The sequence below is a fragment of the Centruroides sculpturatus genome, unplaced genomic scaffold (genome assembly GCF_000671375.1).
Source record: "Centruroides sculpturatus isolate CEXI.00-Female unplaced genomic scaffold, Cexi_2.0 scaffold250, whole genome shotgun sequence".
In the NCBI taxonomy this organism is placed as follows: domain Eukaryota; kingdom Metazoa; phylum Arthropoda; class Arachnida; order Scorpiones; family Buthidae; genus Centruroides; species Centruroides sculpturatus.
This window is the reverse complement of record NW_019384557.1, coordinates 161,694-188,460: the sequence shown is the minus strand read 5'-3', so window position 1 is coordinate 188,460 and position 26,767 is coordinate 161,694. Positions and strand designations below refer to the sequence as shown.

General features: G+C 29.8%; 2 protein-coding genes across 2 annotated transcripts in view; one reads left to right on the top strand and one right to left on the bottom strand.

The window, feature by feature from the left end:
* LOC111623899 (60S ribosomal protein L10a-2) overlaps nt 1-4,363 on the bottom strand; it is a 35,407-nt gene extending 31,044 nt beyond the window's left edge. The window contains exon 1 of the mRNA XM_023366630.1: nt 4,228-4,363. Coding sequence (XP_023222398.1) covers nt 4,228-4,232 — 5 coding nt within the window. The 5' untranslated portion in view covers nt 4,233-4,363. The remainder of the gene's footprint in view (nt 1-4,227) is intronic.
* A 173-nt stretch (nt 4,364-4,536) lies between these two features.
* The window catches only part of LOC111623908 (ubiquitin carboxyl-terminal hydrolase 47-like), a 149,881-nt gene continuing 127,650 nt past the window's right edge, over nt 4,537-26,767 (top strand). Inside the window, exon 1 of the mRNA XM_023366640.1 lies at nt 4,537-4,821. Within this exon, the coding sequence (XP_023222408.1) occupies nt 4,783-4,821 (39 nt within the window). The 5' untranslated portion in view covers nt 4,537-4,782. The remainder of the gene's footprint in view (nt 4,822-26,767) is intronic.

The following is a 26,767-nucleotide window of genomic DNA, read 5'->3' as shown; positions in this document are numbered from 1 at the left end:
CCCTGATGCAAAACTTAATAAGTGCCAGTCCGACAGTCTCACGAATACCATAAAAAATTATTTGTCAGAAAGGTAAACAAATAGCTGGAATTACAAGGGAGAGTTTCAAAATTCAGAGGAATAATATCTGATTGGTACTGGGTTGAGCATCTTCCGCACTCCGATAGATTATGAATACGGGAAGCATGTAATATTTGCAGACAAAAGCAAATTTAACATCTTCGGCTACAATGGTCAAACCTTGGTGTGGATAAAAGTAAATTGTAAAAAACCGAATAAAGAAAAACTTGTACCAACAGTAAACACAGAGAAGGAAATGTTACAATATGACAGCCAATGTATGGAGTTGAAGACTTGTGTTTATAAATGGAAATATGAATGTAAAAGGATATTTAAATATTTTAAAATTAAATCTAAAGACTTTTGTAGAAAAACTAGGTATCTCAAATACTTTCCATTTTTATCAGGATAATGATCTAAAACACAAATCTTTATGGAATGAAATAAATAAAAATATTCAAAAACAAAATATTGGTAACAAAAATGAGATAAAAAGTCCCCTCAAATATGAATGGGAAAAATTTGAGGTAAATTTTACATCACAGAAAAACTAGTGAAATCAATGCCAAACAGATTGAAAGCTGTATTGGAAAGAAAAGGTAATCCAACAAGTTATTGAAATATTTACTGCTATGTATAATTGATTTTTAATTTGCAATAAATATTATCTGCCTGATGATTTTTGTTAGCTTAAGTTTATCATTTTGTTTCTCTATTTTTTTTCTTCCTAAATTGGAATCCTTAACTGGAATAAATATGATATTTCTTCCCTTTATTCATGTGTCCAATGACTTTTGTAAGTCACTGTAGATCATACTTTAGATTTAACTCAAGGTGGTGATACAGCCTTAAGGGTCACGTTATAAACTCCATAATGTAACCATATCTGTATTTGTAAATGTTCGCTACACTGGATATCTATAGCAACAGTTGTAAACTACCGTAAGGTCTTTTCCATATCAAGCTTTTTTACAGTTTACGAAGCAGTCCATCATGAGCATGCGCAAAATCATCTGTAGTTATTGCCAGATCTAACACTATAATTATTTATTAATTTTATTATTTTTCTATTGTTTTTATGACCAAAGTAATTTTTATCTTAAAATTTTATATTATTCAGAAGCAGCATTGTCTGCCAAAAGTTACGTTTCAATCAATTTGTCAAAGTTTCGTTGGTTGCTTCTGGCACAACTTCCAATTGTACATCAACTGACGGTGACTTAGTGCATGCGCAGTTGCTCCCTACTGTAAAAGTTTGACCAATCCAAACTTTTCTTATGGAATATGGTATGGAAATACAGATACGATACAAAATTTATAACCACACTATATGGATACACTTACAGCTATGGATATGGTTACGTTACAGAGTTTATAACTCGACCATAAAGGAATGATGTTGATTCAATCACTTATAAAATATTAAAAAATAGTGAAAATAAAAAAGGTCTACTTAGAACATATGAAAAAACAAATGTTTATTAAATAATACTTTTAAAAAATTATTGGATTACTTATAATTTGGTAAAACAGAATAAGTTGCCTAAATATAGTAGCCTAAAGCCTGATAAATATCTCATCTGCTACTTGTAACCCAATCTTGCCCAGCCATATTTTGTAAGATAAGAAGAAAAAAGTATTCCACAAATAAGGTGACATCTCAAAAGCAAAACCATGTTTGGACAGAAATTTCACTTCAAAATTTGAAGTGAAATTTCTGTCCAATATTTCAAACTAACCAAATACCTTAACATGTAAATCTCTATGTTTCCAGCTGGGACAAATAGTACAGTTACGAACTATCCAAGTTTGAATTAACAAGGATTTCCTGTATTTAAGTACAGGTATACCTCGACTTACATTGTTTCGAGTTATGTCATTCCCGATTATACGTCATTTGTCAAAAAAGTATATGGAAAAATAAAAATCAAGTTTAAGTCATTTTATTCGATTTTACGTCTGTCCGCCACAAATATTTTAGTCGTAATATCACTAGAAAAATGTTTAACGCACATAAAATATATACATTTACAAGTATGTACTGTATTTACAGTACATGCATTCGTAAATTTAGATTACTTTTTTCTGTACTATATTAAAAACTAAAATTTATTTGTTTGTAATCTTAAAATAGATCCTTATTAACCATACATTATTAAAAATGCATTAATAAATAAAATACAGAACCGGAATTGGCAATTTATGGTTTAGCCTAGTGACAAGTAGATTTGGAGACAAGTAAATTTGACTTACGTCTTTTTTCGACTTAAGTTGTTCTCCTGGAACCAATTACCAACGTAAGGCGAGGTATACCAGTATATTAAACAACCCGAAGCCCAATAATATATAAATACATAGCCCAGGGGTGGCCAAAACGTGGCGCATTGGACGATTACAAGTGGCGCTTCAGTTAGTTCTGAGCAAAATTGCCAGATTTGGCTTTTTGCGATTAAGAATATTATAGAGAAAAATAAATTTTTTATAGTCTGTCTTGGTAAGTTCATTTGTTGCACAATTCGTTACAGTCTATTTTGCAGATAAAATGAGTATTCTCCACATAGTAAATTACAATGTATGCATGTATTTTGAGTCTTGCGATCTTTATTTCTGATCAGTTTACAGGCGTGTAAATGGCCGAAAACATTTATTGTGATTAAAGTTATTCCAAGCTGATCTCGTTCTCAGTGCCAATAATTGTGGTGCAGAGTAATCTTCAACAAACGAGACTCTGGCAGCTATAGCACCATCATGAAGCAATCACCCTGTCGTACAGGAAATCATTGCTGACTATTGTAAATTGACGCTTCAATAAACTGTCATAAATTAATTAATTCAACTGCGTGATTAAGTTATTCCCTTTTCTCCCCTAAGCGAAGCAGATTTATTCTTACCTCTATCAACCCCTAACATTGAACGTAAGACTATACGAAAAGTGTTCGAGTTATATGGTGCATCTGAACTTGTCTGTCAAAAAATTGGCGCATGGTATGCAAAAGGTTGGCCACACCTGACATAGCCAAACGATCACCTTAAATACTCACTATAAATTCACTATTTTTAATAATTAATAATAAGTAATTTGCTACTAGAGGTAGACGTTAGGCACCATCTCTTATCTAAATTAATAATTATAATTCAAATAATTTAAAATCATCTGGAAGAAAAAAACCGGCCCAGGGTGAGGCTCGAATCAGCAACGCCTGCTTGCCAGTTATGCCACCTGGATCCCGAGCAAGCCTTTGTTTCCAGATGTATTTAAATTTAGATATAACCTTATGCGATAAATTACAGCACCAGTGGATTCAGAGCCCAAGTATTTAATATAATTTTTTTGTTATTTATTTCCTGTGTTAATATTCTGTTCAAATGTACTCTATAATCTTAATAGTTGAGATACTAAACTTTAAAGAAAGATGATACTAATAAAAAATGAAAACCATAGTAGATCTACTGTAAAACTAATAAAGCTTTATTACCACAAAGCAACTTTTTTCGTGTTGCCTACTGTTGCTGGTTGCAAAGGAGCAGGCAGCACAACAGTTAAGGCTCAGACTACCAGAAATGCTGGTATGCCACGGAATAATGATTGTAACTAAATGACAAATATGATTAAGAGTTAATAGTAAATAAATAAATTCAAGATATTGAAATGAATAATCAAAAATGAACGGATCACATCAAACAATATATTTATCAACATTCCTTCTATACTTTACCAAAACTTTACTACACGACAATACTGATCAAAACTATAATCAAAATTTCATAGAAACTTGTTTTTTTTGAAAATATTTACCACACAAAAATAAATTATTGATATTATGCTGTAATTTATCCTCTACGTGTATTCAACAACTATTACTGATGGTGATTATTTATAAAACGGATCTAATTCATTATTTCGTTTATACGTCTTCGTAAAATTATTTATTACATTTCTAGTTATTAAGATTTAATACACGAAACAAATACTTTTAAGATTTTAGTGACCGAATCGCCATATTTGACTCGTCAGCAAGAGTTCTAAATTAATTTTAACACGTTTTAACAGGAAATTATTATTAATATTAAGATCTATCGAAATAATGAAATGTTTTAAAACATCGGAACGTACGTTTCGACCAAAATTTACAAAATAATTGAGGATTAAAAAAGATTAAAACTTACCTCATGTTCTTGCTGCAAACACGAGCGGGAAAGAAAATGGCGATCACGTGACTGACTTCATCCCTTCGTTCCCTTTTTTCGTTAAAAATATCTTCATGACTAAATTACAGTTGAATTTTCCGTAAACAACTATAAATTATATACCGAATTTTTTAAATAGTAAGAATTATTAATATAATTTTTTCATAAACGCTAAAATATAAATCGTTTAAATTTTTTTTTAAATTTTAAACTAGATACCCTATATATTTTTACTTTTTAAAATCCCTTAATGATAATTTTATAGGGAAATTGTTTCGGTTTTTATAGAAATTTCCCTATATTAGACGTAAACTACTACTAAATGTGATGACGAAAAATCAATGGTGGAAGCTGATTGGTTAAGAGATCGAATTACTAGAAGTGAGTTTTGTGTATTGTATGGCATCGTCATTCTTTTCCTCCGGTTGGAAGTGATTATATATAAACGCGTATATTTTCCGAAAATCGCAAAGGAGAGATCATTTGGAATAACGATTATAATACCTGTTTTTTGGTGATATATAACTGTCGAACATGGTACCGGGTGAAAACACCCAAATGGTACCGGTTGAGGTAAGCCTAATATTTATCCCTAATTTTGATCATTTTTTTAAAAAAAAATTTAAACTCATTTAAAAAAATTCAATCGAAAAATATAATCGTATACACAAGTTAAGAGTATATTAAAATAAAACGCGACGTTTCCTTTAATGGTTTAATTCTTTATAGACGTGATCCATATTAGAAGTTGGCAGTCCAATTTTTGGATATTTTTGTAAATAGGGTCATAGCATCGAGTAGTTAAGAATTCTGCTGGCTGTTAGAGATTTATGTAAGGATTTTTATAAAATACCATCCATTTCTAATGCGTTGATTAATTACGATTAATAATTTTTTACTTAAAAATAAACTAATATTCATTAAAACGCAATCAGGCAAACAGGAAAGATATTTTTCATTATAGAATAAAATAATTGATTTAATAGGTAAGTGTGACTGACAAGACTTGATTATAATCAGATAGGTTCAGTACCCATTTCTTATTGATAGTATAAAATAAATTTTAACAATAAGAAAAACAAGTATTTTATGTAAATATTTAAATATAATACAAATTAGGTAGAAGTTAATTTTAGTGCATGTATATGTACTGTACAGTACATAATATACTTAAAAGTAAGGTAAAAGTAACTTCTACTGAAAATTATGAAAATGATTTATTTATATATACTTACAGCAAAAAGAATTTCGTAAAGATTACAGTGTACCATTTTAAAAAAAAGAATTTTTCGAATTTATTATTTGGAAGCAACAAATTTAAATAAAAAAAAATGTAATATCAAAGTTCATAGAAATAGAAGGATGCATACAATATTGTAAACAAACTTTCTGTATAGAAATGATGTATTGAATTAATTTGAAGAAATATCGTTGCATATTTTACAAAAGATAGAATAAAATATATGCTGTACTATGCTTTAATATGAAAGTATTTTTATAATAGATAATTAGATTTTATTTATTCATGTGAATATAACATTTTAATGCTGTCTATATTAGTTTAAAGTTTGGATTAGCAGATTTATAAAGAAAGTCAAAAGGACCATAGATAATATGTAAAAAATATTATATTTGATATACTGTATATGTCAATCAAATATAGTGTAATGTATATTATATTGTGTAGTAGTTATCAGTTTTTCATTTTTACCAGTAATGGATGTTATAATTATTAGGAACAGTATTTATAGCTTATATATATATTGTTTCATTAAAAACTAAATATCTTATAAAATAAAAAAATTACTGTGATCGTACTTTTGCAGTTTTCCATTTTTATTTAGGTAATATCAAACATTGTTTGTTTATTTTTGTTTTGAATAAATTTGTCATAATTAAACACAATTAAAAATCATCTAGAATTTATTAACTTGGTGAAAATAATGTTAATAAAAATACTAGTTTGAAGAAGTAGAGAATACAATAGGACTGGTATTCATGTGTAACTTTAGCATTCTACAACATGTATAATTTGTAGGTGTATACCTACAAATTAGAATCAGATTCAGTTTATTTTAAATCATAATTTATCTATATTTCAAAAACTTATATTTATATATTCAAAGCACTAATAAATTCTTTGTGAAAAAACTGAATATTAACAATATAGTTAATATCTGAAATTGATGACAGATGGTACACTTAATCCTAATTAAGTAAAAAAATATTAATTTTAATTTTATATCTAATAATGTTTGTTCTCTTTTGTTGATTTTGAATAAATTTAATGGAGCTTTTAATATTAAAACTATACATAGAATTATTAAATTAAATAAATTTTTTTCAAAATATTTATTTTAATTTATAATATATTATAAATTAACTTATGCTAAAGTAGAACTTATTCCTGTTTATTGTTTTAAATGTAAAAATTGGATTAAATGAAACAACTGAATTACTAATTCATTTAAAATATTTTTATACAGGGTGATTCAAGATAGCTGTATGAAGCTTCCCAATGAATTCCCTACCATGAAATGCAACAAAAGTATATAATCAACAGTGGTCATATCTTGTTTTTGATATATTAGCATGCAAAAATCCTGTCAGTCCCATACCAACATGCTATGACAAAAAAAAAAAAGGTTAAAGTGATGCATGAAACCTAATGTTATTTCTTAAAGTATACACCTTAAACATAACTGTTTATTGCTTACAGATAGTGTTAAAGGTGTCTTGTGTGTGTTGTCACATGTACATACCTGTAGTCATCTTTGCAATTACAGTCGACCCCCGTATAAGATCATTGATTATTCCGTTTTATATGAATTCCATGTTGTACAAGTCACTTAAATTTTACAAATACGTGAGCCGTTCACAGCCCGGTACACGTATTTGTAAAATCTAAGTGACTCGTACAACATGGAATTCATATAAAACGGAATAATCAATGATCTTATACGGGGGTCGACTGTACTGTATTTTGTAACCTGTTCAAGATAGCTGTAACATATTTATTTATTTATTTATTTCAGTTACAATAGGAAAAGCGTAAACTATTTAATATGTAAACTATAAGAAATAGTGTTTACCTGTGATCCTATAAGGAATAGTGTTTGCCTGTGATACCATATAAGAAATACCTGGCCTTTTTGAACAGGTTAGAGAATCTTTGCAAACATGGTTATAGGTATGTTTGACAGCACACAGAGAACACAGTGAACATTTTCTGTAAACAAGAAACAATTAACTTTAGTCTTTAAAATGTATACCATAAATATATGTTTCATGCATACGCTTATACATTTTCGTTAACATGTCTTGAGACTGATGGGATCTTTTGCAGATTAATATTTCAAATATGTGATATTACAAATCTTGTTAATTTTACATTTTCATTGAATATTGTGGTGGGAATTTATTCATGAAGTTTTGTACAGTCATTTTGAATCATCCTGTATAATACATATAGTTTGATAATAACAGTTTTGAGCTACTATTAATATTTTAAAATGTTAGTAATTTGCTTGAAGAAAATTTTTGGGAGGAAAACTAATTTGAATTCATAATTTGTTACCAATTAATAAAAGTAAAACTATTATTTCTTTCTGAAACTTTTTTCACTTCACTTAACATTAAAAAATATCTCAGAACTGTCAAATGTTTTGCGTATGCAAATGTTTGGTATAGTTAATCAAAAGTTCTTTTGACTGTTTTTTTTTTCCTTATGTATAAGTATATAACATTTTACTATGTGAATACCATTTACAATTTAAATTTTTTATTTTTGACATCAAAATACAGTACCTAGATGATCATTTCTACACATATTAAGTATTTTTATGGTTAAAGATTATTGTTTAAAAAGTTTTATTTGTTTATGCATGAAGAAAGTTGTTCTAATGTTTTTAGTTAGTTATTAAGTATACATTTACATATAAAATATTTATTATATTTAGGAAGTTTGAATATTATGTAATCAACGCAACTGAACAGCATTTACCTGTTTGGCAAGGCCATGAAAGTGTGTCAAATAACTTTGTAGATTCATATATGAAATTCATAGTTTTTTCTAGCACCATATTTTAAAAATAATTTATATTTGAAACTGCAGCCTTTTTCAAACAGTCATCTTTATTTGTCAAGATCTTTTAGATTCTTTAGAACTTAGCTTCAATTAAAGATATATTATTTTTGTCATCGATTGCAAAAGGTTTGTAATGGTTGCAACACTTAATCAGTTTTATATTTTTAAAATTGACAATGAACAAATTTTTGGAAGTGATATTTTATAGAACATTTTGATTAAATATTCATATTATATGCATGATTATTGTTGAAATAAATACACAAGCCATCCATTGCACAATGCAGAAAACACACAACTAGACAACACCTGGTGTAGATAACATTCACAATTTCTGGTACAAAAAATTTACATCCCTGCACCAGGAACTAGCTGAACATTTAACTCATATCATCAACAATCCACAAGACAATTTGCCACAATGCCAATTTTTCTCATGCAAGATATGAAACCAAAAAACAACACCATCACCAAAGACCCAGCATGATACAGACCAATCACATGTCTTCTAATACTTTTACAAGATTTTTACTTGTAGCATTGCAAACAAAATATGCAATCATACTGATAAACATAACATTCTTACAGAACAACAAAAAGGCTGCTGTAGAAATCACAAAGGTTGTAAAGAACAACTACTCATTGACTGTTATTCTTATATAAGACTCACCAAATAAACCAACACCAGTTCATAACCAAACAGAAAAATTCTTTCCACGACTGTTATTCTATTCTATGGCAATTTCATAAGAAACACAGAAACATACACATGGCATACATTGATTATAGAAAAGCATTTGACAGTGTCCCACACACTTCACATCTAAAAAAATCCATCCCCAACTCATTAGTTTCCTTGTTTCTACCATGTTCCATTGGAGAACATTACATCTTAACCTCCATAACACTTATATAAAAACAAATCAAATACAAATCAAGCAAGAAATTTTTAAGAAGATTTCTTGAGTTCTCTTTGGATCTGCCTTGCACTTAACCCTTTATCTAACGCATTGAACAAAACACAATGTGGTTATAATATCAGACATAGCAAAACAACACTGTTCACGTTATCATATCTACATGGACATCATCAAATAACAATACCTTCCAACGTGATTACTGGTGTTAATGAACACTCTTGACAAACGTTTATGTCCAGTAACGTTTAAAATTTGTAAAAGGAATGTTTTCGGCCTCACTTGAGGTCTACTTCAGGTTAAATTGAGGAATTTCAAACTTAGAATGCCTGGTATCAAACAATTTCAAATGTTAAATTTTAAAATAGATTTGGAACATGGTTATTAACTATATTTAATGGTTGAAAAAGTGTGTCATCTATGTGTAAATACATAGGTGTCCCATGTAAGCCTGTTAATCGTGGGACTGGTATAAACATAAATAATACACACTTACGGAGTGTCAGCGACTTCTTGTTCCTCGCATAAGTAGCACCAGGCATACTATAATGCATTGTCATCCTTAAAGTTGATACATCTATCCACCAGGCTGGTCTTGTATATTTCAAGGGCCTCGAGGGCCCTGATGTGATCCATGTGAAAGGCTCTTTTTATCACCATTTCACAAATTTTAAACATTACCGGACATAAAGGTTTGTTTAGAGTGTTCGTTATCAAACTTTTTACACATCCACACAGAATCATCTTTGTCAAATACATATTCAAATTATATACAAATGGAGTTTGGTCAGATAAATGCAAATTACTCCACATTGAAAAAGGAGTTCTGAAGAAAGGACTTTGTACTCAAAGTGGAGATATTATCAAATCTGTGGAAGAGGGAGAGTTTTACAAATATTTAATATTCCAACAGGCCAAACTTATAGCACATGCACAGATAAAACAAAGATTAAGACTCAAATACCAGAACATATTACTTGCAGTACTAAGAACACACCTAATTGCAAAAAATACTATTAAAGCAATGAATATATATGTTGTCCCTGTACTCACTTATTCTATTGGAATATACACTGGACATGCACAGATTTCAAGCAACTCTAAAGGATAAACAATAACAACACTTACAACACACAAGCATAAACAATATCATCTGAAGTCATTCATAGAAAGACTAACTCTTCCATGTAAAGAACAGGGTTGTGGAGTAAGTAAAATAACACTTGACTCAGACTCCAGCAAAATTAGATACCAAGTCATTTTATGGCGGGATGCAGAGGCACTCAACTCTTGTAAATATGAATTATATTTATCTACATATTATTTTTAAGTCACAACAAGTAAAATAATCTGAATTTGAGCCTCTAATCTCGAGCCTCTAACTGGTTTCTTCGCACCGGTTAGAGGCTCGAGTAAGAAGGTTTTATTTATTTAATATATACACCCCAGTGTGCATGAAGAAGTTATACTGAATTTGAGAATCAAAATAAAAATTAAAGGTTCATTAAATTTAAATAATTTGTTGATCTTGTCTAATTGTTTATTTGATGAAACTTTGTCTATTTCCAATCTTCTATATATATATAGAATACCAATACAGTCGACCCCCTATAAGATCATTGATTTTTCCGTTTTATCTGAATATGTGAGCCATTCACAGTCCGGCACACGTATTTGTAAAATCTAAGTGATTCGTACAACATGTAATTCAGATAAAACAGAAAAATCAATGATCTTATAGGGGGGTCGACTGTATTTCATATTTTTTAGACAAGAAAAAAAAATCTTACCAAGAATTTCATCTTTTGTCATTCAGTATTATGTATTATGTACTCCTAAACATGGGTCAATAACCTGAAATATATTGAGTTTTATCAAAACTTTTCTACATATTTTATTTTCTGAGAAATACCACAAAAACTCTCTTTTAATTGTTAAGAAATATTTGTTTAATATACTTTATCTTTATCTCCCTTTTTGTTGTTGACTAATTGTGTGGTTCTGATGTACTTGATAGCATTAGAAGCTTCATACAAATAAACCATCCTTTGTCAATTTTCCAAATTTAAACTAGTAAAATTTTTCTGAAAAGCATTTGGAAAACAAAATGAACCTTATTCATTTACCTGAGAGTTTTCATACCAGGAAACTGCATTTTCCAATTTCCAATATTAAACTTGAAAAATTTTACTGTGGAAAACAAAGAGAAATTCCGGAGTCAGAGTCAACACATTTTTCCCAACTCCAACTCCACAACCCTGGTAAAGAAAGTGGCTTTGGCCTGACTAACATAGTTAACCTGCACTACAAACAAATTCTGATACTTCAAGAATTTTTCCACAAAAAACATCAAAATTACACAAAGCTATAATTCTGGCAGACAGTAACCACACACTGAGCATCTGGACATAACTCAACACATAAATAACATGGACACCATTAAGAAGTCATGGGCCCAAAAGGCACTTCATGATCTAGCTCATGCTAGATCATGAAGTGCATTTGCCTATGATCTAGCTCAGGACTATGTTGACAAACTGCATCACACTCAGGCTGACTAGGGACTGCCTGTTTGGAGAGACTGATGAATTATGGTTTCCATCCAAGATCAGATCATAAACACTAAAAAGTAGAGAACACGTTCTGAAGGATATATCACTCACAAATGACTGTTGCAGAAAATGCCACATTCTGCTGGAAACAATACATATTAGTGTTGCAACGAATAGTATATTCGGCCTCAGGCTGAATACCGAATATTCGGCCAAACTATTCGGCTTGATTAATGCACGTACGAAAATTGGCGCACAAACCGCATTATGGCAAGGATCCTGCTCTCTATTGGCCCACTGTCACTATGCTTCGCCAATCACGTTAATTCTTGACAGTTCAGACAAGAGCGTCATGGCAGTATGTGATAAGTGATGATATCAAATGTGGATAACAATGAAATGACCTACATGTGTAAATAACGGAAGAAGAACAAAGAAGGACCGCAAAGTGAAAATAAATATGAAATTGAGTTGATAACATAATCGAACAAGTCGATTATGTTATCAACTCAATAAGCTGCCTCGAACAAGTCGAGGCAGCTTATTGGCACGAAATTCGCAGCTGTGAATGCCAAACAATTGTTGTCATAGACTTCGGAAAGCTAAATGCTTGTAATGAAAGTCACTTAGTGTGCATGGGCGAAAGCCTGGGGTCGTTCAGGCTACCAAGCTGTTTCGAATCTGTGAAATCATAACTGTGACTTATAAAGACGTCCTATCTGTCTCTTTTCACCGATATCACCAAACTATGAGTCACGTAATTGTAAAATGGGAAATCTATGATGGAAAAGTGACGAATCGAAAGTATCGTGAAGGCATATTATGATGTATGCATAGACATATGTGGACTAGAGCGTTAGAGGAAAGAGAAAGGGAAGAGCAAAGACGAGCGCTTAAAAAGAAGGATAGGCAGGGTCAGACCCTCAGATGTGTGACGATTCTCAAACAAATAGATGTGTACTTGTGCTGATCTTTGTAATTATAAATTGTGAATACATATGACTAATATTATTTTCTTTTTTATTTTGTGAATGTTATAAGTTATAAATAAATATAAACAAACAACGCTAACTCGATAACATTAAGTCTAAATACCAAAATGATTAATTTACTGTGTTTTTGTTATTTCTTACTCCTGTTTTTAGGTATTCAGTATTCAGCCGAATATTGATTTAAATATTCGGTATTCGGCCAAATAGCGAAAAATAGGCCAAATACCAAGTAGTAACCGAATATTCGTTACATCACTAATACATATTCTTCAGTTAACATAGAACACTAAAAAAGAGCGTAAATATGAAAATAAGAATTCTGAGATAAAAATAAATAATAGAAAATGTAGGAAATGTTTTTAACAATATGTTTCTTACAATCTGTAACAATATGTATTGTTAAAAACATATGTTTTTAACAATACATATTGTTACAGATTTATACAAATTACAAAACCTTCTTCCTGGAGTATATAGAATTTTAACAAATAAAAGGCGGCAGAAAGAGCTGTTTTACATTGGAGCTACAGGGTGATTGCTCAAAGAAAGACTGACGGAGCACAAAAGAAACATAAGAAATGAGCAGCCAGTCACAGCACTAGCAACATACATTCTAGCAGACCCTCCAGAAGTATAGCAGAATGGGATAAAGCAAGTTTGATATAAAAAATTTACAACAAAAAACACCTCAAGTATGCAGAGGCTTGGCATATTTACAATACCAGTCAAGAAGGGCAAGCAATCAATTTTAGAGAAGCAAGCAAAGTATCAGCAGCATGGAGATCAAGCATAATGTAAAGTTTCAACAGGAAAGAACGGTAGCAAAGTGACAGTAACTAGTGAGACATTTAGAAAATCGTGCATATTAAGTGTGCAATCTGGCTACACATGCATTAATGTTTTTGCTTTACTTTTATTGTTGTGTTTTAGTATTTTTATTTTATTTTATTTTCATCTATGTATTTATTGATGTATCTTATCATTTTTTTATTTGTTTTGCTTTATTTTATTTTATTCCCACTTATAATGGTAACCCAATGGCATGAGATTGCACACTAAAAGTTTTTTAAAAAAATGTTCCAAAACGCTTTTATTGTTAATACAAATCAGTCAACATTCGATTTTCATTCGTTCTTGATAAAGGTCATTAAAGATGACCAAAAACATTTGAAATTAATAAATTTGGCTGCAGTTTATAAGGTTTTTGAGTAATGTATCTTTGTATAATACAAGGTGATCAATAAAGATTGTTTGTTTCCCTCTTTTGGCTTTAGCAAATCGAGGAAAAAATCAAGATTTTTTTTCCTCGATTTGCTAAAGCCAAAACACCAGTGTAATATGTCCTATTAATAGGCTAAGGCCTCGTAAACAAAATATATAGCAAATAGCAAATATAATACACCAAGAGCTTACACACAAATACAGATTATTAAACACCCAGATACGATATTCCAAATATACTAAAGGCAGTATTAGAAAATGACACACAAAATAAACTAGAACAGAGTCATAATCACATATAAAACAATTCATCACAATAAACCTGACATCAAATGCAAGTAAGATTACTTGTATAATAGACATCAGTTCCAAACACTTGTGAGGGTCGGGCCTGATGAAGATTTTGGAAAACAATTTCATTTTGGCCATCTTTCGAAAGTTTTCCAATTTTATACCGGATGGTGATTGTATCTCTCTCCCCGGAGTTGTTTTTTTTTCCCCAGGGAACATTGATTGTGTCACTAGGAACTGATCACTGAAATTCACGATTGGTATGAAAGGATAATGTGATATGAAGAATGAAAAGGGGAACTCGATTGAAAGGAAGGTGGTCGAGTGGAGAAGGAGCAGAACTGTATGTGCCAGTCAAGAAAGGGATCATCTAATATCAAACAACCCTCTGATATGAATTTCTTATACCCTATCAACTCTAGACCACCACCTTGTCCAGCATCCAAAGAGGTATGATAATGATTAATGTAAACTCTCTCTCTCCCCTTTCAACTAGTAATAGGGAGCTAGTATACAAGGTTGATAGAATCTCAATGTTGGTCATTGTATCTAATTATTTGTTACCTAATAAACTTTTGTTTTAATGTTTAATGGTGTCTTTTGCTTGTGTATCGGTGATGCCTTACTGATGACTCCTCTCTCCTCCTCCACTTGACCTGACACAAATAATCCTGACCTTATAGGGTTTAAACCAAACCCTGTTATCCTTAGATGAGTGGGCAGGCTTAACAGCCTGTTTGCCAACCAAAAAGGAGGTAGGACAATGTCGTACCTCATAACATGAAAATGCTTGCATTTAAAAAAACAACAAATACATTTCACTCTCTCAAGAAATAAGTCAGCTGTGGAGGATGGATAAGGTATTTATTGTACTGTACTGTACCTGTTGTTGTCCTCTCTTTTGCTGGTGTTATACCATATGCAATATACAAATCTAGAAATGTTAAACCTTAAAAACTTGTGGCTTTTTGTAGGGCCATGTATAATGAACAAAATGTCACATTTTTAAGAAGTTTCTAGATGTTGGCACATACCAATAACACAGAAGCCTAATGAAACACTTGTTTGAGTAGTTCTGCCTTCCCTTTAGTCTGGCATAGCACTTGGCATCAGTAAAACTGAATGAGACATTTGTAACATAATATTATTATTGTTTAATAATAATATGAATGTCAATTGATATGAAATGTTCATATGATCATTTCATAGTCTAAAATAATTCAAAATAACTCATATTAAAATAGTATCAATTGAAAATATTTCAAATGACTGACATACTGTATTTCAAGCCAACAATGGCAGGATTATATTGAGCTATATTACTACTGAAAGTTAAAAATGAAAAATGTTAAAAAGCTTTTATAATGGACAACAACCAAAACCCAGTTTGAGTAATCATAGAAATTGACTAAATTGACAGGAGGAAGGTTAATTACCTTGATGACAACAACAACAAAAAAGACAAGTTCATCACATCAGTGTATAGAAAAAACCCATTGCAGTTCCTTCTTACATCCATTTTCATTCCAGAAACCTATTCTGATACAAAATGGCAGCATTTATATTTGTCTAGATTCCTTTTCAAGAAGGCCCTGTTATACTCATTCAGTGAGAGAAGTTACAAGGCAAAGACCAATATCATTAAAAAGGATTATGATAGCTCACTGCATGCCATCTAAGTTGCTGGGAAATTTAATAAAGAGCATAAAAAAAATGCAACAATCAGCAAAGAAGAGAAAGGGGCTACAGGGGACTAAACTGGTTATGGGGTCTGATATTGCAAGTACTTAGACCGCACCTTGGAAAAGTGAATACAGTACTAGGAATGTTGTAGTCAGAAGATTATGATTTAAGATAAAATCAAGAATCCAAAAGAATATTTATGAGCGGATCAGATGATTGACATACATAACATGGGGGAGATGAGACATGGACAGCACTTGCCATCCACTAGTAGACAGAATAAGGAAGCACTGGTAGGACTTCCAAAAAGAAAGAATTAATAGGCCTCTTGTTGCAGGACTGATTGTAAACAGGAACACAAAAGCAAGATGGAAAAGGGCACTTGTTATACTAAATTTTAGGCACATGGTAGTTTAAGGATGGCCAGGGAATTAGCAATGGCCACTAGTTTAAAATAGAAAATAAGAAGGAAGCCAGTTAGACTTATGGATTTGGCTACTGAAGATGACCAACAAGCATAGACATAGAAGGAAGAATAAAATATAACAGATGCTTCAGTTCAAACAAGTTCATCATCATTTAGAATCTATTTTATTGCAATGCTATTGAAGATACAATGCCAGGAATGTTTGGACTCATACATTTTGGTGATTCAAAAAATTTAATGGGATGTGTTCCATATTCAAAACTGTTTTGATTTCAGAATCTGTTTGGTCTGAGGTGAAAGCATCATGAAAAACATTTAATCAGGAAGTATAGACATGTATCTTAAAAACTGCACAAATCTCAATAGTATTTTCTGGTAATTACTACAATCATCACTAAATACTTTTGGCTGCTGAGACACATTTATTCGCTTTTATTAACACTGACATTTTCAGCCTAATGAATAAGCCATCCTCAGGTGACTGATTTTATAACACTAGTTACAAACTGTTCCAAAATAGAATACAGTAAATATAGATTATTAGAACATTAAATTTTAAGTGTTTGAATATAAATGTAATATTTTGATAATTCCAACATAAAGTAAATTAAATTTCTAACATAAAATTAACATGAAAAATAAAACCTAATGTAAAAGTAACATAAAAAGTTAACCTCATTTTTATCTTATCCCGTTTTACTGTTGAGACATCTGGGATAGTACTGTATTGCAAAGGCCCTTTTTTACATTACAAGTCTAACTCCAATATAATTCTTCTTTATTCCTAATTGTATTTTGATGATATGAAACCGTGCTTTACAATTTGTTTATTCTTCTAACACAATAAAGTGCTATAAATTAAGACACTTGGCGGGTTTTCTCATCTTTATTTAGTTGATACGTGTGAACATTTTACACGTAATTGTATGTTTTCATAAGAGAGAAGTTACAAGGCAAAGACCAATATCATTAAAAAGGATTATGATAGCTCACTGCATGCCATCTAAGTTGCTGGGAAATTTAATAAAGAGCATAAAAAAAATGCAACAATCAGCAAAGAAGAGAAAGGGGCTACAGGGGACTAAACTGGTTATGAGGACTGATATTGCAAGTACTTAGACCACACCTTGGAAAAGTGAATACAGTACTAGGAATGTTGTAGTCAGAAGATTATGATTTAAGATAAAATCAAGAATCCAAAAGAATGAGTGGATCAGATGATTGATGATTGTACACACCTATCATCTTTCTTTAATGAATCTGTCTTTCCTCAATTTACTATAAATATTTGGTGGTCTTTTGAGTTTAGAGACTTTATGGTCTTTCATTTCTTTCTTAATGTTCTTCATGTTTTTGTTAAAAGTAAACTTTGTGATTATATTGAGTCTGTCATTTTGAGTCTTTGGTCTGCTTTCTTCATAGCTTACTTAGGAACTTAGTAGAATTAAATGGCCAAAACTTTGGGATACAAAAGTAGCATGATAACAGGACTGATTAGAAGCTACAAAGCTACCAGGGCTAGACCTGGTAGCTTTGTAACTGTAGACAGAGTTTTATTTTTAAAATATTTCAATGGCTGTTTAAAGTCAGAAATTTTTTCCTCTTAGATGCCCAAATAAAGTAACCAGGAATTTCTCATGCCTTGCTCCTCTTTTTTTCTGTCTTAATTTGTCCAGATGATCTTTCCTTCTACTTGGTATTAATGCTATATTCAGTCTAGTGGAACTTTTATTTTGTAATTTTTGTTTATTTAAAAAAAAAATATGTAAAAAGATTCTTTATAATGAATGTTAATGTGTAATTGAAATAGGAAGTAGCCATTATAGATCAGTTGCAGCTAGCAAAAGGTAGCATAAATGAAATACACTACTAAATGTTACATCAAAACACCAAACGTCTTCCAAAGCAGTGGTACAGTAGAGGATGTTCAACAGAAAAATTCTTAACAGCTCTGCAGCTGTTGAGTCTGCTGAATGTAACCATTGCTTGCCTGAAGAAACAATAGATTTCAATGGAAGGGTGGATAGAGGTGTATTGAATATGGGTAATGGATTAACTCTTGTTTTCTACCAATCAGCAACAAAATATAATTAATAATTGTAGTAATATCAGACTCACAAAATCTACCCTTTAACTTGAAAAATGAAAATTAAATCATAATGAATGTTACTCTTAAAACCTATAATAGTCCTGAAGGAGACATAAAACTCATAACAGCATTTCCTTTTCCTAATGTATGTAATACATAACTGGATTAAATTACACATACCTCAGAAAAACCTTTAACCGATGCAAAATAAAATTTAACGGTACAAACGTTTTCAGACCCCTCCTGGGTCCTTCTTCAGGTAAAAATCATTTGAAACGTTACTAAATACGTTTCTAAACATTACTAAATGGATTAAATTATCAATTAACATTAGTAGTATTAAAATACTTCCTTAAGATGTACAATTATTATTACAGATTAAATAGCATTTGATTAAAAATTTATATTTTAATTGAAACGGTTTAAAATTGTTTTTAAATTGAATGTAATGAGTTATAATTAATATAATATTGTAATTAATGAAATTATCTATACCCCTTTTTAGGACTGAACTGAAAAATTGTACAATTAAAAATAAGCTAGAATACAAAATTCCATGCTCAATTTAAACTGTAATGTATTGTTAGCTACCTTGCTAAATATTTGATAAATCTCGTAAATTACTTTCAAATAAATTTATGCTATAATATCATATAATCTCAAGTCTTTATCATTGAGTTTCAGTTCAAAAACTAAAAAGTAATTTCAAATAAATAAAATTTAATTTTGAAAAGTAAGAAAGGAAGAGAAAGGGGCTACAGGGGACTAAACTGGTTATGGGGTCTGATATTGCAAGTACTTAGACCGCACCTTGGAAAAGTGAATACAGTACTAGGAATGTTGTAGTCAGAAGATTATGATTTAAGATAAAATCAAGAATCCAAAAGAATGAGTGGATCAGATGATTGATGATTGTACACACCTATCATCTTTCTTTAATGAATCTGTCTTTCCTCAATTTACTATAAATATTTGGTGGTCTTTTGAGTTTAGAGACTTTATGGTCTTTCATTTCTTTCTTAATGTTCTTCATGTTTTTGTTAAAAGTAAACTTTGTGATTATATTGAGTCTGTCATTTTGAGTCTTTGGTCTGCTTTCTTCATAGCTTACTTAGGAACTTAGTAGAATTAAATGGCCAAAACTTTGGGATACAAAAGTAGCATGATAACAGGACTGATTAGAAGCTANATAATAAATACTTGGATTATGCTGATTTTAAAAAATTGAATTTTTGAAAACAAATATTGAAAAAAATGCAAGTGATTAAATATCTATGCAGAAAATTATTTTTCTTTTTAAAATACCATATTTAATGTTTTCATTATAAATTTATAATTTTTAAAATTTATTGTAATTAATGAAATTAAAGTTTTAATATTAAAAATTGAGTGAATTTTGATACTGCTGACAGTTTAAATTTTATTCAGATTGACATTATAGCCATAAGTTAGAATAGCAATTTTTTTTTCCTTCTCCTCCTTTTTAGCACAATGACTCACTTGGCCCACTATTTAAGTAGCTTCTCTTTTAGCATGCCAACTTGTTGATCAGAACATTATATATATAAAGGTAAAAAATTATTTTAATACAGTTACACATTATTAAAAGCTCTGAAAATGTTTGTTTTTATTTATAATCTTAATGATAAATATTTTTATCTTTGCCTTTTTACATAAAAAAAGTTTTTTTAAATGTATTTTCTATTTTATACAAATATATGTTTAATTAGAGAGTATCAGGCATTTTTTTTATAAATATCTTAAGTAAAATGCTAGGGTTGATGTTTGCTATTCCAGTGCTTGACTCTGGAATCTACCATCTTGAGCATCAAGATAATTTAATGTTTTATGATATCTAAAGTATTTATAAAAGTGTTAATGTAGAAATGTAAAAATTTTGAAATAAACTAAATATTTTGAATATATTTTGTTAATTTTAAATTATTTGTCTATAATTTGAATATTTCAGATATGAACAATTTCTATCTGATCATACATACGTATTTTTATTAAAAATGTGTATATGTATGTATGTACATGTGCACACACACCTTTATACAGTCATGTAGTAATATAATGTTGCAGTTTTTTTTATAAGTTTTTGTTAGTGGAAAGAAACTGTATTGAAGTTGTTGACCTCATTTACTCATTTGCCAAAATGAACCAGATCTTAGTTATATATTTAGCATCATGATGCACTAGTTCATTGTAGGAAGCAAAATGTATGCTAGGTATCAAAAAGTATAAAAAGTCTGTTGTTAAGCACTATTGTTTTGTCATGCTCATAAAAAAATATCTACAAAATCTGTAAAATATAACTTCAGATTTGTTTTATAAAGCATTTATTTATAAGTAAATTACTTGCTTAATATATTTATACTTTTATAAATATATTCAAATACTTTTAGATTGCTGAATTTTCAGGCAATAGTTTTACAATTAAAAAATAATTTAGTAATCTAAATATTTGGGTTTTAAATAAATTAACATTTGTTTAACTAATAAACTTAATTTCTAATTCAGTAGAAATTAAGCTTTTCAGATTTTCTGTATTTAGGAATTATGACTTCCAATATTATTTTTTAAAACATTGAATGAATTAATTTAATATTAAAATGTTTGTTTGATGTATTATGCTGGAATAACTAAAATAAAAATAAAATCTTATTTAAACTTTAAAATATTTTCTTGAATCATCTATATTTTAAGATATCTGTATAGTAGCAGTGAATTTGTAAGACATGCCAGTAATTGTGTAATGTAACTAATGATTTAGAGTGATGAAATTTTTTGTGGTGATGCATATAAAGTGATGTTATATAGACAGTTGTTATAGCTACAGTTTTAACATGTATAGTCATTTATAGGTTTTAAAGATTTTTTTTCAGATAAAATGAGATGTTTTATACCTTTGATTGATAACAGAATTTGGATCATAGTAGTGGAAAGAGTTCAAAAAATTCATATTCATTTTTGTCCTTTTTTTCCAAAATAAGAATTTACAAATTAAAATTACATATTATGCACATGATCTTCCAGCAAATAAAAATCTATGTTCTAGCTGTTGGAGACTTGTATGTTAAGAATTTACACATACATGCTTGCTTTTTGACAGAACAGGAAACAAAAATATAAGAATCCAGAAATTCTTACAGTCAAACTCCATTTATTAGATCAAACAGGACCAGACCTGATCTGGATTAATGAAAATCTGAATAAACTGAAATGAGTGGGATACTGAAATTAAAGTCTAAAATTCTATATTAAAAATACTTTTTTATGATTTATACACTTTTGCATTTTTGCATGCTTTATACACTTGAAAACAATAACATAAATAGGAACATAAAAATTACTCAGTACAGTATTTTTATCCTTGCAAATGTGAGATTGCTACATAGGTGCAAACATATTAAGGTTATAAATAATAAACATTGCAAAAAGTAATTTTTCCACAAATGTGTAAAAATTTAAATAAAAACAACTATTTAAACCAATTCAGATGAACAAGGTCTATCTAAATGGGGTTTGACTGTATATATAATACAGTAGAGCCTCGAAAACTCGGCACTCGATAACCCAGCACTCTGGATAACTCGGCCACACCTTGGCAGGGCAAAAAAAATCCTTAGTTAATTAATTTTCATTATAGACAGCTTTATACCTCATAAAGTATTTTTCTGAGGTCTGTCTTATCAGGTAAATTACTGTACACAGTGTATTCATTAATTTTCATGTAGTAAAGGCTCTATGCCTTCATAAAGGACGTACTTTTCCTTTGTTTAAGGGTATTTGGGCAGTTTATTCTCTGTTGTATTCTCAAGCAAACAATACATACAAGTACAATACAATATTTTCTGAGGAAACACGCATACTTATCCTTTTTTAACCCCATTCCCGATAACCCGGCATTTTCACAAACTCTGCCACCCTTTGGTCCACATTAGGCTGAGTTTTCAAGGCTCTACTGTAATAAGTTAAACCAAAATCTACAATAAACATCTGAAATTAACTTTCCAGGGAAAAGAAACAACTATCAAAATAGAATTAAATTACAAGCTAGATAATTTTTTTAGATTTGTTGCTGTTTTTTTCAAAGTTTTTTTTATTTTTATATCTAGTATTGCCAGTGTTTTTTGCATAATTTTTGATTTTAGAAATTTTTAAAAACTTTTTTATTTACTGGTAAAAATAGATTAGATATGATTGTTTTTACAATGAAAGAAAGTGATGTCATTTAGAAATATAATTTCTAACTTCTGAATTTATCAAATCAAATATTTTTATATAAGTAGAAAGGCATATTTTGAAGTTGAAAGAAACAACTATTTTACATTTAATAATGAATAAGCTTTCCTGATGATATTTTGCTTCCTTGAATGTCCATAAACATTCTGGGATGTTTCTGGTTTTTGATGAGAGTTGCATTTCAATCAAATCTTCTGAAATGTCTCTCCCAAAGCAAACTGACAGAAACACTGGATAGACCATGATTTGAGGAGCAAATTATGTGGCAAATTCTTGCATTCCAGTTTTTAAGAATGGTTTGATAAAAACCATGAAAATGTTAATCTTTTATATTTGTTTCTTTATATTATTATTCTCTGATTTTTTGTCTAGCCAAGACAGCAGTTTCTTCTTTTTCAAATGGATGTCTATGGTCTTCCTGATCTCAGATCATCATCAATTGATAAGCAACTTTATTATAAATCATTTCTTCTGTAGCATTAATGTAACAACAAATTGAATATTTTTGAGTTAGTTGTTTGGGAAGTTGGCTAACAATATCATGAAATACATACATAATAAATATCCTTTATTCAAGATATGATAGTGTCTTAGCTGATACTAATCACAAGTAATGAATTACACGAATGCCAAATGAACAGTTGAATTGTTTGGCTAATTTGATTGATCATTTGGTGTGGCTAATTTGATTGATCATTTGGTGTTGAGTCAGGTTATTTGTTGTTGTTGTTATAATGAATCACATTTTTAGTCAGAAGCTTTATTATGATATGACATTTAATAAAACTATTTCTGTTTTATATCTGTTTCTTTTTTTGTTTTGTTTCAAAATCTGAATCTTTGAAATGATTAAAATTTTTAAGTTTTAAGCCAAAATCATACCTGATTTAAATTATTTTGAAATACTATATAGTTATATAGTATTTCAATATACAGAAGACCCCCTATAACACGGGTTCCTATAGTTCGGATTCCTATATGACGGCAAAAAAATTGCGACAATATCCTCCTATAATTCGGTAAAAAAAAACTCTTATAATTCGGTAAAACGTCATCGGGCCGAACTACTTTTCGCCGTCCAGCGCCACGCTACGGAGAGTTTAGGTGGGTAAATTGAGTTTACTATCATCTGTACAGTATGTAAATTAGGTATCGTAAGTCTAATACAGTACTATAATTTTATACATTTCTTGTGAAAGAAACATTTCTTATTCAACGGCCATAAAAATTATTTATATTAATGATGTCTCCAAAGTTCAATGAAGTTTTCGCAGAAAAATAACTTATCAGAAATCGCGGTTGCTGTTTGGTGCGCTGCTCTGCGACGAAAACAAGCTTAAGCAATGGCGATGTCGAACGGTGCACACTCGGTAAGTAATCCTACAATTTTTTGTTTATAGCATAGTTTATACAGATTATTTCCAAAAAAAAAATATACGTATTTTGGAAATGTTGAGTCGAATTAGTCTAGGAATAGACTAATTTTATGGAAGAAAATCTTTCAAACAGCCATAGTCCGTAAACTTCACACGTGTTGGGCTGTGATTGGCAAGGACTTGTACAAAATGGATTCATAAAGAACGGAACGTATCTACCGTGTTATAGGGGGGTCGACTGTATTAGTATTATATGATATAATATATATTATATCATATTTATATTGTATAGATATATTCATTAATAGTATGTTGAAAACAATTTGAATCATTGATTTCAGTGTAGTCTAAGATTAGAATATAGAAATAATTTGTTGTTACAATTGTATGCTCATTGATAAAATGTTTTACTGAATTTTTACTTTCTATCTGATTAAATAATGTTAAAATATTACCAGATTATCTGCTGGCTTATTTAGTGGGCTATATTAAGGCCAGTTAATAATCAGATACGAAGCAATTTGGCTACAGGTAGGCAGCTAAGCTGCCATCTCATGATAAATTTAATAATTATAAATAAATAAATTTTAAATTTTTATTTAGAATATTCTGGAAGTTAAGAATTGACCCAGAGTAAGACTTGAACCTGCAACTCCTGCTTACTGTGCAGATGCATTGCTAGTTACACTACACAGACCTCTGTTCTGTGTTTGCTTCCAGAGCTATTAATTAATTTAGATATAACTGTACTGATTACTCACTCTCCCATAAATAATTTGGCAGATTGTTTGATAATACTAGTGTATTGGGTTAATGTATATGTTATTAGATGCATTATTCAAATAATAAAATATGTAAACATATTTGAATAAAAATAATAATTTTATATATAAGGATGCCAGTTTTATTTAAGAAAATAAAATTCAATGAATTGTTTTTTCTTTTTTAACAATAACTTTAGATTGAATACTTTCCTAAATGTAATCTTTCTCATTCTGTCAATTATTGCAACAGATAATTCTCATATTTTCTCTATGGTGAAAGTGTTTTGTGTACAGATACTATATTTTCTCAATTCTGATATGCACTTTTTACCACCACCCCCTTTTTTTTACTTGTCTGAAATAGAGATATTCCTTAAAATTGATGTATTAATCATTATTTTAGACTTGAATATATTCATAAGGTCTTGATGAATTTGCACCAATATTTGGCTTTGAAAAGCCAAATATTGGCTATATTATTCAATAGTCACATCAGATCAAATGGGTTTTGGTGGTAATGAACATTTAATGTAATCTACTTTTCAACAATTGCTACAGGTACAATTGTAAAATACCTTCAACATGATGATACGATGCAACATTAAATGAAAAGGTTATCAGTAAAGCTGAGATTTTAAGGTGCAGCACCTCACTTTTGAAAGGTTAGGGGAGAGATCAGAAACACTTCATTTGTATTTATTTCATGTTTATGTAACAAATAAGTTACATTTGTTTTTATCTTTTCAGCTTTTTTCTTGTTTTTTAGTGATTTAGCACCTTTTTCCTAGTTTTTTTTTCTTAATTTATAATAAATATTTTTTTTACTGGAAAACAGTATATTTATTAAATATAAAGTAATTTAATATATGTGATTTACAATAATAACACCAATGTTGGAAATCTATGAGATTGCATTTCTAACATTTTGTAATGCTGAAAGTGCCAGGATCTAAATTATGTGAATTGACAAATTCCTTCAAAGATGAAGGTATTGAAACTGATAGAAGTATAATTCGATGTAATAGATGTGATTCAGTTTTGTTAGTTGATGATAAGCATTTGTCATCTCAAGTGAAGCAACATGTAAAGAAATTGAAATGTAAACATTGTAAGGAGCTACACAGGTCATCTAAATGGCAACATTTTTATAGGAAATTCACTAAATAATGGTGCCAATCAACCAGAAAATGAATTCTATCAAGATCTTTCACAGCTTTTCTGCAATCAGGAGTGCTGCTGCTGTATAAAATAAAGCACTCATCACTAAAGATCATTTTCAGTTTACAAAAACTTCCTTAAAATACTACTGGACTTTAAAGGTTGTTTAAAGTGTGTTTGTGGTTCGTTCCAGTATTGAGAAGAAGGTAATTTTTAAAACTTCCTTCAACCTAATAGAGAGAGCCTTACATTTAGTAACATAGAATTCTTGTATTGCAGTAAAACAATTTTGTATTTAATTGAAGAAAATAATCTCTGTGCACCTTAATAAATTATTTTGGAATTTTCTGCAATCAGTGCTGTTTATTAACTACTAGCATACCCATCGCGCATTGCTGCGATCTCAGAAGAAAGGAAATTCAAGCAAACTCATTATGATAAAATTAAATTTACATTTTATCATTTTTATTGAAACTTGTTATTATTATATTATATTATTATTATGTGCTGAGTTTAGTGGGTTATACTCGGTACACACTGGTGGTTGTGTACTATGCCGGACCAGAGTCAAGGCATAGCAACCAAAACAAAACTAAAATTAAATGTGTGTGTCAGTGTCTGTATTAAGGAATTTCCTAACAATATGGCATGTATTCAATATAGTGGCCTTCTGTAGTGTGATGTATGTATTTCTACTCAATTGTAATGTTCCCA